Raw genomic sequence first — 13,172 nt, forward strand, 5'->3', positions numbered from 1 at the left:
ATTAATTAGGAACTCACTTATTTTCTGCTGATGTTTTAAAAAGGGGGAGGAGAATAGGAGTGGTCCAGAATTGAATGGAGCCAACATAGACCTCAGCATAGGGGAGCAATCAGTGTTTATCTGCAATTTGATTCTTGAAAACCTTTAAATCCAGATAAACTTCCTTGGCTTTTGCAATTCCAGGTTTCTTTCCTTAATCATTTGAATACAGATCTGCAGATCTATGCTGTGACTCCCATCCCTGAGAGCCAGGAGGTCCTGCAGAGAGAAGGCATCCCAGACAACATCAAAAGCTTCTATAAAGTGAATCATATTTGGAGATTTCGCTATGATAGGCCATTCCACAAAGGAACTAAAGATAAGGAGAATGAATTCAAGGTACCATCAGCTTCTTTTATGTCACATTTCCTTGACTCCATTGTAAGCTCTTTGAAGGCAGAGAATGGATCTTTTCATTCTTTTGAACTTTCTAAAGCAGTAACATAGAATATAGTAGGATCTATGTAAATAACTTTTAACTCGATAATTTAAATGAATTAAACTTTACTAGCAGACATGTAGCTAAAAGAGAAATGGACTAGAATTCAGAAGATTGGATTTCTTGTCCCATCCTTACCACTGGGCTTTGTGGTTTGGGGTAAGTAACTCTCTCTGGGCTTCAGTTTTCTTATCTGTAAAATAAGGGTCTTGGACAAGAAAATCTCTAAGGTCCCTTTTATCATTATCTATGCTTTTAACACTGAATAGATTATGGGAACTTCAAGGAACTTATTCCCAGATACAAGGTGATGAAGTTCATAGATGATGAATTTTAATGTGATGAATTTTAAATAAATTCTCTGCAGTAGAAAACAGTTTTGTAGTCTCTGGAGAGTCTGGTTAGTTTGTTTCTGTCTACTTATCTAATCATCTGGCTCTTTTTTATATAGCCCATATACTACTTTGAGTTTGGGACTTTCAGAAGTGAAGGGTAATAAGACTTGCCACCATGCCACCTGTGGAGAAAGGCAAGATTCTTTAGCAGACATAATATAATATGGCTTTCTATTTCTGAATACAAGGACATTTTGGAGACCAGATACATCACTTAAGAGAGGGAGTAGGTCCCTCTTAAAACTTAATCATTGAAATTACTTGGTTTTATGTGTAACTTCTTCCATCAGGGCTACTCTATAAAAAGAAACATAGAATTTTAGATTTGGAAAGGACCTTAGAGATTATCCAGTAGAAAACAGTTCTGGGAAATGTTTCTAGAAAACATTCTGGTGTGGCCAATATTGCAAAAATAATTAAATTCTTAGTAAATGCTCGTTGTTGATATATATTCGTTTTATCCAAACACCTGTAATTTATACCTAATTCTCGTTATAAAAACCCCATTTTTCCTATTTAGCTATCTTACCCAAAGTAGACCTTTTAGGGTAGGTATGGGAGGGAGAGGGCCATACAAGACACTCTATCAATGTAGAAAACTTCCAATGCGGACATTCTCTTCATCCAAGGCAAATCAGCAAGTTGTCACTAAGTAACTTGAGGTCTGAGTACCTAAGGCCCTGGAAGTTAAATAACTTGTTTATGGTCTTATAAGTAGTGTTTGGGGCATTTGTGTGACTCAGTGGACAGAATGCCCAGCCTGAAGTCAGAAAGACTCATTTTTGTTAGTTCAAATCTGGCCTCAGACATTTGCTAACTGTGTGACCCTGGGCAAGTCAATTAACTTTGTATCATTTCCTCATCTGTAAAATGAACTGGAGAAGGAAATGGCAAACCACTCCAGTATCTTTGCCAAGAAAATCCTAATAGAGTCATGATGAATTAGATACAATTGAAAAATGACTAAACCCAGCAAGTAGCGTTTGTTAGAGGCAGGAAGTACATCTAGGACTTCCTGACTTCAAGGCTGGTCCAAGATGCCCCCACTACCACATTGCCTTTCAAAATTTTTCATGTAACTATGAACTGTGAACACAGGGCCTCATCATCCTTCCAGCTTTTGAGCTATTAACCACACCAGTACTTTTTCAAAAATAGCAAATTCAATTAAACTTACTTTAGAATGTGGAGGGGTTGCTGTTCAGAATCTGTGTTTTGTGAATATTAGTGCATTTATATATTGCTTTAAGGTTTGCAAAATGCTTCACATGTTGTATCGCATTTGATCCTCACTGCAACCCAGGGAGCGGGTGCTATCCTCTCTATTGTATAGTTGGAAAAACTGAGGATGAGAAAATGCAAATGATTTTTCCAGGGTCACATAAGTAATAGTGTCTGAGGCAGGATTTGAACTCAGATCTTCCTGACTCCAGGTCCAGCACTCATCTGCACCTTCTGATACTTAGAGTAATTGTAGCTGGAAAACAAATCTCCTGGTGAGCAACCTTTTGGTGATGAGAGTCTCTATTCTTAGGTGTGGTTCAACCTCATATGACAAGTACAGGGGCTTTCTTTCTGGGCCTATACTTTGAGCCTTTCCAACTTGATAAATCCTACCAGTAGAGCTGGTGTTCTGCTGACATAACTGTAGAGTCCCCAGTCACTACTATATCATAGTGAGATACTGAAGTAAGTTGAAGAATTCTACTAAAAATGACAAAACATAGAATTTATCTTTCTTTTCTATCTTGGATATGAAGTGTGGTGTACTAGATAGTCGGCTTCAGAGCCAGGACGATCCGAGTTAAAGTTCTCCCTCTGACTTATTGTTTATATGACCCTGGACAAATGACTTAACCTTTCAGTGCTCTGGGTAACTCTCCAGGACTATACATTGCAGAAAATGTGCTGACCTGCATTAGTAGAGGAAATTTCTTTGTTCATAATTTTCTTATGCTAGTCAAGTTACAGGTCTAATATTTAGTCCTCTACCTTTCTCCTTGGAGGTGTGTGTGTGTGTGTGTGTGTGTGTGTGTGTGTGTGCGTGTGTGAGAGAGAGAGACAGACAGACAGACAGACATAGAGAGAGAGAGAGAGGGGCTCTTTAGTTGAGGACCCACATGGGAAAAGGAGAAAACAAAGTGGGTGTCTATAGAAGAGTTAAGGTCAAAATATGGGTTAAAAGAGGTATTGCAAGTACTTTAAGGCTCTTTGTTTCCTGTTTATTCGTGCCTTAATAATTATAAACACCACTGCAGAAGGGATTACTGAACAAGGTATTCTCATAACCAATTCTGCCATGTTACATAGTCCCACCTTCTTATTGTGATCAGTCTGCCCAACTAGAAGAGTTAATATGTCTAGGTAGCTATAGAGATAGGAGTAGGTATGTCAGTAAAGAGAAAGAGCAGACTCTTGTTTTACAACACTATGTTGCCATCTGTACCATTTCATTAGCAGCCCTACCTCTCACCTTAGGGGACCATTGCAATTGAGAATTTGGAGTATATAAGATCTATCAGAACACTCGGCAAATTCCTTTTTTTCCCTTAAAGAAAGTAAATTAACCACAGAAGAATGGCCAAAGTAGGGTCCTAATTTTACAGAGTTCCTTTCTTTTTAAGCATGCTTTCATATATGTAGAGCAACTTCTCTTACAGAAAAATATTATTTACTCATAGTCAGATAAAGTCTACTTCCTATATGGGGGAGTAGGGCCAGAATTAGGGCAAATCCATGAAGAAGGTAAGGTTTGTCTTCAAACCTGCCAGAGTCTTCATGCTCTTATTGTCTTCCTCTCCCACCAAAACTACTCATTCTGTAGTAACGTGCTTCAGCCCTTTCCTCTCCCCTCCCCCCCCATAAGACGATGGGTGGTAAGAGGAATCAGATAATGTGATAAAGCAGCATAGAATAGTAGGAAGAGCATTAGGACCATAGGTTTAAAGCTGGTAGAGACCTTTGTGGGCATCTGGTCCAATACTTTCATTTTATATTTGAGGCCAAGAGAAGTTAAAGTATTTGTCCAAAGACATACAAATAGTAAATGGCAGAGGCAGGATTCAAGACCAAACCTGGTGATTCCAAGATGATCACTCTTTTTGGCTTACTAAGTAGCTAAGATCTAGGCTTGATTATTCCAGTAAGTAGCTGAGTGTGACATCACCATTTAATTGGTTCAAGCCTGAGTTATTTCATCTGTCACATGAGGTTGGACAGGATGGTCTTTAATGTCAATTCTAGCTCAATGATTCAATTATTTTGGTGTATTTACTAGTTTATCTTTCACAAAAGTTATGTTTTTATTTGTTGCTATGACACAGATGTGACCTTAAGTTGCTGAAGACTACTGGCATGTTCTTTCAAGCTCAAAATGGTTTTGAGTAGGGACCTGGTGGCAGACTGTATGTCTGTCATTCAAGGACCAGCCTAGCTTAGTCTATAGAAGTTCATCACCAAATTGGCCAAAAGATAGTGGATTGTTTTTAGCAATAGCTATCTATCTGGCATAGATAGAGGGGCTCACGATCTGTGTTGCTGGAGAAAACTTACCTGAATTAAAGTCATAGATGAATGAAATATCGAAGTTAGCTATCTAATACCTAAGCCTTATTAAAATGGTTAATCCTGTTTGAGATAAAACAGGGAAGAAAACATGAAATCTGTTTTAACTATTATAGTCGACCTGGGGAGATTGAACGCCCACAAAGGAAGAAAAAGGTATTAGAATACATATAAAAGAAAGATGAATACGAACATAATGATAATGCCTTGCACATTGTAAGTGCAGGAGAGAGAAGTTACCAAGATATCAACACGTTATAAAGGCATACCAGGGTAACTGGACTGACAAAAGCTGGCAAGAATAAACAAAGTATGAGAAAACTGAAGAGTAAACATTAATCTTAGCTCAATAGCTTGCTTTAATTTATTTATCTCTGCATTTTCTAGAGTCTCTGGGTGGAGAGAACTTCACTGATTTTGGTACAGAGTTTGCCTGGAATTTCTCGCTGGTTTGAGGTGGAAAAGCGTGAAGTGGTAAGGATAAAAGTTTACAGCTAAGCAGTTCTTCTTCATAATTTTTTACTTGAAGCCATGGTATCCATTGTCTGAGTTTTTGTTTGAGTCTGTCCTCCATGTGAACATTGCAATCATGAGTTAATGAATGTTTATGATAGTAAGCACTATTCCCAAATAGGTACCATGTTCAAAAATAACAATGCTCAGTGTTCAGCCTCTTATACCCACGGGAAGCTTTGGGGAATGTTTAGCCCCATAGATGCACTAGCATATTAGTGCTATATGACCTGTCTTGCTGAATGCCTTGAGGCACGCATAGTGGCATATCGTTCGTCTAGACAGATCCAGGCACAGAAAGAAAGCCAAATGCAGATAGATGGGAGTCATCTGGAAATCTTGGCTAAAGAACCAAACACAATCCTAATCAATGCCACTCCTGCCAATTTCCAGATCTGAGAAATAGAGGTAGCAGCATGAGCCAACCCAAATGTCTCGCTGAGCCTGATGGTTATACCTATGCTGCCATCATCTACCAGTTTTAGTTTCCACTCACTTGGACCTTGCCATAGCCCTGGGGTCTTACAGCACCTGATCTCCCTGCTTCGTAAGTTTTGTTTCATCTTGTAGAAATGAGGCCAGCTTTCCCAATGATCCCCACCTGCTTTCATACAGCATGAAATGTGCTAATAATGAACTCGTTTTCAGCTACTTTCTTGTAACCTTTCCAAAGGATACTTACCTTGCCAACAAAGAAGCAGGTGCAGTTGATCTCCAAAGTCATCTGCCAAGAATCCCTTGTCCTACCTGAAATATTCAGTGAACAGTGAAACCATCCCTAACATGACATGTTCAGTTAAACTAATAATTGAATGACATCTTCATTTTGCAATACCTAAAAACAAAATAAAACAAAACTCAAATACATTCAGCCCCCAAGCAAATTGAATATAAATAGGAAATTACAACAAGAAAATTCCATATTTTGTAGCTTGAGTAGATGCTATTGAAATGCTCATTTTATCCCTTATTATGTTCATCATTTAGTTGAAATGTTGGGGCTGGATGCTAGGTGCATGGCATGGAGAGTTTTGTCCCACTTGCTAGGTTTAGAAATCCCCAGCAATAGCTTAGGTCTATATTGCTGTATTAGGTCTATAACAAAAAGAAAAAAAATCTAGGGAAAAGTAGCATGTACATAAAAACAAAGAGACAATATGGAAAGCAGCATTTGAGATGTCACTCCTATTTCCTTAAAAACTGATTCACATTTAGTCATCCAGGTTGTGACCCAAAGCATGCCAACTTTAGACCATATAGGGAATGTTTTGTATGAGGCAACTCCATAATAACTGATTAAATTCTAAGTTACCATGGTTATAAATTATTTCTCTTTCCCCAGGGTTGGTCTTAGAGGTTGTAAGAAATCTTTAACAAAACCAACCTTACCTTCTTAACTGAAAGAAGATAAACCTGGATACCTTTTGGCAGCCTTTCTCTTCAAGGAGAATGCCTTTTGTTTTGTATTCAATTAACTCAGCCAATAATTAGTCAAGGATAACAATATTCATATATTATATGTATTTTCCAAAACTTTTTTTAAACAATCATTCCCACCCCACCCCTTACCAGATCATTAAAAAAAAAATCATTGTACACCATTGATCATAAAAAAGGCTGCCCTTCCATAGGAAGACCCTGGGGTCTAAGTCACTTTTTTTTCCCATAACTCATCTTTTCCATAATGTACTAGCTTGTGGTCTCAGTTATAGTCTTATGCAAACACCCTGTTTCTCTTAGTAGACTGTACTCCATGAAAGCAGTAACTATGCCTGATTTGTCATTGTGCCATAGTCTCTAGCACCATGCTTTTGCACATAGTAGTTGAGTGGTCAATATTTTTTTTTTGATGATCATCATAAAAATCACAGAGTTGTGGCATATTTCTCAAATAATTTGTCATGTATTAAAGAAAATAAAAATAAGTTTTAAGGAAGATATTCAGTTTTGCATAAAAAGTGGAATAATTTGCTTTGGAAAATTAAATTGAATATAGTCAATTCTTGATAACTCATTCCAGTGGATAATTGAGAATTGCTGATAATCCCAACTTCAATTCAATCAGTGAATGAGTGGAGTATGGTAGAATTCATGAAACCCAAAGGGTTATGGGTAATACAAACTGGATATTCAAGCCTTAAAGTTATTTTGTGTACTTTTGTGACTAATTGCTTCTTAGGTGGAAATGAGTCCTCTGGAAAATGCAATTGAAGTGTTGGAAAATAAGAACCAGCAGCTGAAGACTCTGATTAGCCAGTGTCAAACTCGGCAGATGCAAAATATTAACCCGCTCACAATGTGTCTGAATGGTGTCATAGATGCAGCAGTTAATGGTGGAGTTTCCAGGTACCAAGAGGTGAGGATTTTATATAATAGCAACTAGCATTTATATGGTGCTTTAAGGTTTACAAAATGCTTTACATGGTATCTCTTTTGATCATCACAACTCTGTGAAGCGATGTTATTATCTCTGTTTTATAGCTGAAGAAATCGAGGCTTAAGTAACTTTTGCCCATGGTTAAGTTTAGTGAGGTTTAAGTTGACATGGTAGACCATAGTATACAACTGGTGTCTGGGGCAGGATTTGAAAACTCAGGTCTGAAATACCAAAAATTTACCAGCCACAAAAAATTACTTAGCCAGCCTGTGTACATACCACAATGAATAAAGATGGAATGAATGAATGAAGTTTGGTCAATTAAAACCATCACTTTGTGCAAACACGGTTAGTGACTATTGGCAGGACAGCATTTTTTATTCTGAAGCCACCAGCTGTCATCTTATCAATCCTCTAAACCCCAAACAGAATGATAGACAGATGATTCCATACCACCAGTCACCATTAATATGAAGAAAGTTCAAGAATATAGTTAAGAATATAAATAATTTTAGTTAAAACACACTTAAAATTCTGACCTCTTCTTAAGATTCATCTCTTTCATGATTACTGACTTGGCATATCCATGGCAATACTTTTACAGCTAATTTTGATCTCCAGGGATAAGTCCAACTACCTCCTTATCAAACAGTTTATTTGATTTTATTTTGATTTTATAATATTCACTGAAGACACAGAGGTGATTCTAGGTTCTCAAAGACCATGTATGGTGGGAATAAATAAGCAGTGGCAGGTCCTACTAAGCTAAAAATACTAGCAGATTGAACTGTCAGACAAGCACCCGCCTAGTTAGCTATGTTCAGATAGACTCATCATAAGGTTAGCTTCAGGATGATGAACTTTTGATCACAGCAACTCTCATAGACTGTCAGGTCATAAGGGGGTTGCAATATGCATTCTTTGTTTTGTTTTGTTTTGTTTTTTTTGTGAGGCAGTAGGGGTTGCCCAGGGTCACATAACTAGTAAGTTGTCAAGGGTCTGAGGCTGGATTTGAACTCAGGTCCTCCTGACTCCACAGCAGGTGCTCTATCCACTGCACCACCTCGCTGCCCCTGCAATATGCATTTTTAAGAAATAAGTCAATTAACAATTATTTATCAAGCATTCACTATGTGCCACCCATTGTGCTAAATTTATGGGATACAGCCTCTGCCCTCAAAGGTCTAATATTCTAATGGAGGAGAAAAGTAAACACACAATACATAGAGAGCAAATGGAGAAAATAGTCTCAGTGACAGATGATGGATCCTTGGAGTATTGAGGAAGTGTTCACAAGGTCATAGGATGAGAGCTGGAAGGGACCTTAGAGTACATTTAGTCTAAACTTCCCTACAACTAAGGAAACTGGGGCAGAGTAGTTAACTGACTTGTCCAAGGTCTACTCAGAAGTAGGATTTGAACCCAGGTTCTCTGACTTCATATCTATTGATCTTTTTTCTGAACGTGTACATGAGGCTTGCCTTCACCTCTAATTAGACTGTAGGTTCCTCAGAGGCAAAGATCACAATTTTTTAAAAATTGCATTTGTATGTCTCCCACGGGGCATATGCAATGTGACTGACAAGGTTTATGTTTTTGCAGGCATTCTTTGTGAAAGAATACATTTTAAACCACCCAGAAGATGGGGAGAAAATCGCACGCTTGAGAGAGCTGATGCTTGAGCAGGTAAAAAGAAAATTGATGATGTGATTACTTATCCATCTTGCCAGCAATTGATATGTGACAGCTCTTTTTAAATAGCCCAGGATCTGTTTAGTTGCCTAGATATATATCATAGACAACCTCCGTGGAAGTTCTACCCAAATCTTTCGTCATGGTTTGAAGTATAGCTTAAAGGCTATAATCACAGAATGGAAGCTTTGGTAGGTCTTACCAAGCTGGACAGGTTTTGGGTACAGGTTGGTAATCCTGCATCTTTACTATTGTAGGACAAGCCTAGCCCAGTTCAGTAAGGTCTGCCATCAGAATTTTAGCCATGAGGAGATAGGATTTCTCCAGGCACGAGTAACTCATGAAATAATCTATTAAGACATAGAAAGATTGCCATCTGCCTCAGGAGAGAGTGTACTCACAGTTTTGTTCATGCATCTCAGAAGTAGTAAAATATGTTGTTGTTGAGTCTTTTTGGTGATGTCCTACTCTTTGTGACCCCATTTGGGGTTTTCTTGGCAAAGATACTGAAGTAGTTTGCCATTTCCTTCTCCAGAGGCAAACAGGGTTAAATGACTTCAGGGTTAAATGGGATCAATAACTAGTTAAGTGTGTGAGACCAGATTTGAACTCACCAAGAGAAGTCTTCCTGACTCCAGGACCAGCACTATCCACTGCACCACCTAGCCGCATATTTAAGTTGCCAGTTCTTACCTGTTATTTGTGTATCACTCTCTCTCCACTTCCTCTCTCCTCTTCAAGGTAAAAGTAAATTCATTGGTGCCTAGGCTGAGTAAACTCAATTTCCACATCTATGAAAGGAAGAGGTTAAACCACAATGGTCTCTTAGGCCCTCTTCTGATCTTAGAGCTATTATCCCAATGTAGGCAGATTCTCATAAGCACTTGTGTTCTTTGAATGCTTTGCTGTAGAAATCATGTCATCCTTCCAATGAAGCAGAGTTCTGAACATATTGGCCATGTGTTCTGGGCAATTCTATTAACCTAAATGTCCCTGACAGGTCTCTAAGGCTATAAGATTCAGAGAAGGTACAGGTTTGCTTTGGTAGAGGAAGTTTCCTTATCAGAAATTCCCTATACTAGAGATTCTCAGTGTTCCAGAGATCCATGTGTGTCCCAGAGATGCTTTCAAGGGTTTGAGAGGTCAAAGCTATTTGCATAATAATACTAAGATGTTTTAGTTTCTAATATGGTAAATGTCAGTAGGTATAACCCACATAAACAAAAGATCTTTGGAGGGTCCTCAGCAGTTTTTAAGTGTTGTAAGAGGGGCCCAAGACCACAAAGTTTGAGAACTACTGTCCCATGCAAATAAAATAACAATTACAATCTCAGTCCTACCTAGACACACACATGGATTTTCAAACTAAGCAAGAGGATTAGTCACTTATATACATTTTCTTCATTTTTCTCCTCTTAACAACTCTGAGAGGGATGGAATAGAGAATTGTGGAAAAGAGACTAATGAGAAAAGGAAAATGTTAGGTATCACATGGTTACAGGGAGTGAAGAGCTGAGAACAGTCAGCCTCATCTTTCCTGTGGTGAGGCAGGGCTCCTACCAAATGCCCTCCCAGCTATTCCGGCCCACTCTTCCTGCATTCCCCAAGAAAGAAACGTCCTTTCCCCATTGACAAAGCGGTATGGGTTCAAGGTGGGTTGAGGTGATAACTCAAAACTATGTTTCACTAATGAATGTTTTCTTTTATGTTATTATTCTAAAGGCACAGATTCTGGAATTTGGTTTAGCCGTGCATGAGAAGTTTGTACCTCAAGATATGAGGCCTCTGCATAAAAAGCTAGTTGATCAGTTCTTTGTGATGAAGTCAAGCTTGGGCATACAGGTATGTACACAAAAGGCATCACACAAATTGACCGTGGAGGGGCAATCAGTCTGATGTGATTTGTTTTTTGGGGTTGAGGGGAGGATTAAACAACCAATAGTGACATCTTTTGGTCATTCTGTTATACTACACTGTTTGCACAGAGAAAATCTCAACTGTTAAATCTTCTCACTATGTTCACATTATTACAGAAAAAAGATGTGGGGTGCACTTGATCATAATAAAGTACACTTACCTTTATATACCTATATATTATGAGAATTTTTTTATTTAAATGGAATTTAAGTGGAATTCACAGGTAATGTGTAGAAATGCTTTCTCACAAGTTACTTTGTTCATTTGATTACAGTTCTAAAATAGCATTTCTTTTCCCTAATATATTCTTAGGATTTCTCTGCATGTATTCAAGCCAGTCCTGTCCATTTCCCTAATGGAAGTCCTCGGGTCTGTAGAAACTCAGCACCTGCTTCTATGAGTCCAGATGGTGCAAGAGTAATTCCTAGGCGTAGGTATGTCAGAGACTGAATTATTTTGTATTTCAAGTCATTTGGCATTTTCACAAGATGATCTGGAACAATTCTCTCATTCTTTATGGCATAATTTGTCAAACACACTCTTTCTTAATGAAATAATTAACCTACAAGGCAGCTGCAGACATCTGCTGCTGGTAAAATAGCAACAGCGTGAGGAATAAATAAACTCAAACGTTTGACTTTGTTGAGATAAATGTGGGATGACAAAATGTGATGTATACTTTTTTCTTTCTGTTTTATGCCATACCAGCATGTGATAAAGTGCAATTCCAAGACTGAGTTAACAACCATTTTTTCCCCCCTGTAACAGCCCATTAAGTTACCCAGCTGTCAACCGATACTCTTCCTCTTCACTGTCCTCACAAGCCTCTGCCGAAGTAAGCAATATCACAGGGCAATCAGAAAGCTCTGATGAAGTCTTTAACATGCAGGTAATATCAGTTATTTATTTGGTTGTATTTATATGTTCATTCCTCCCCTTCACCTCTTCACCCTCCTCCTGCCCACAATCATAGAACTTCCTAATCATTTTGTTGTATCAGAAGTGTGAACATCAGTGTAAACAATTACCTTAAAGCAAACCTCTAATAATAATGGTGATGATAATTATAATAATAACTGATGATTCTACAACATTTTAGAGTTTGCAGAAGACTTTACGTATATTGTAAGGCCTTATAACAGTATTGTTCTCTTTGGGATGATGGAAAGTATTTCTTCCATAATTGCCCCTATCTGCTCTGAGAAAGCATGTCTGTCCCTACAGTGAGGAAAACCTAATAAAGCTATGCCCTGGTGAGCTTGGAAACCTATGTATCATTTTGTTCTTTGGTGATATCCACACTAGATATCTCAAAATGAACTGGAAAGATGGATATTCTTAATATTTTAAGTGGTCTTTTTTCTTTCACATAACAGGATTGGGGGTTTTGTGGGGTTTTTACATAGTGTAGCCTTGTCAGTTATTTATGGAATCAAACTTCATCAGTGTTGACTGTTACCCTCCTATATCTACGTGAATGTGGGGAATGATAAAAAGATGTATCTACTGCAAAATCAGCTGCGTGAAGCATGACATCTGTCACTTTTGATTACCATCTGACTGTGTGGTATAGTGGGAAACTGAATGGAATCAAAGATTCTGGGTTCAAATCCTGGTTTTGCCATGTACTACCTGTGTGACTTTGGTCAGGTTAATTAGCCTCTCTAGACCTCAGTTTCCTCTCTGTAAGATTAGAATGTTGCTTCCAACTCTAAACTAATGAATAATCTTAAGAAATCCACCAAAATGCAGTTTGTAGTAGTTCAAAAAGAGCCTGGTCTAAAGTTGAATTCTGTACAATATATGGGAAAAAAAAAACTTTATCAGTCAAATTAACAGTGGCAAAATTAGCAAGAGAATAAAACCATTTTGTTCTCTTAAGCAGTTGAAACAAGCCAGAAGCACTCATGTACAATCCCCAAAATCAATTCAGTCCAAAAACACATAAGTATCTGCCGTGTGCAGAGCACTGTTCTAGGAGACAAACAAAGTTTTGATAAAACAAACTCTAGCCAAGTAAGTAAGAATATCATTTCAGACATAATATTTAAAACACATTCTTATCTATTTGTAAAAGCAGATTCTGTAAGGATCCCTATCAGATAAAACTTTGAGCTATGGTACATACTTGACAGTAATGAAACTTCATTTCTTTTAAAGTATTGAATAATTCATATTCCTAATTCAAACTCCTTCCTTCATTAATTCTGAATTAACATCTTACTATATTACAAAG

The 13,172-nt window shown here is 37.9% G+C and overlaps 1 protein-coding gene across 1 annotated transcript in view; it reads left to right on the forward strand.

Moving 5' to 3' along the window:
• The window catches only part of DOCK4 (dedicator of cytokinesis 4), a 525,552-nt gene that overhangs the window by 497,273 nt on the left and 15,107 nt on the right, over positions 1-13,172 (forward strand). The window contains exons 38-44 of the mRNA XM_027838880.1: positions 212-378; positions 4,825-4,911; positions 7,130-7,306; positions 8,930-9,013; positions 10,742-10,861; positions 11,249-11,370; positions 11,705-11,825. Coding sequence (XP_027694681.1) covers positions 212-378; positions 4,825-4,911; positions 7,130-7,306; positions 8,930-9,013; positions 10,742-10,861; positions 11,249-11,370; positions 11,705-11,825 — 878 coding nt within the window. The remainder of the gene's footprint in view (positions 1-211; positions 379-4,824; positions 4,912-7,129; positions 7,307-8,929; positions 9,014-10,741; positions 10,862-11,248; positions 11,371-11,704; positions 11,826-13,172) is intronic.

The sequence above is a fragment of the Vombatus ursinus genome, unplaced genomic scaffold (genome assembly GCF_900497805.2).
Source record: "Vombatus ursinus unplaced genomic scaffold, bare-nosed wombat genome assembly UNPS02014830.1, whole genome shotgun sequence".
In the NCBI taxonomy this organism is placed as follows: domain Eukaryota; kingdom Metazoa; phylum Chordata; class Mammalia; order Diprotodontia; family Vombatidae; genus Vombatus; species Vombatus ursinus.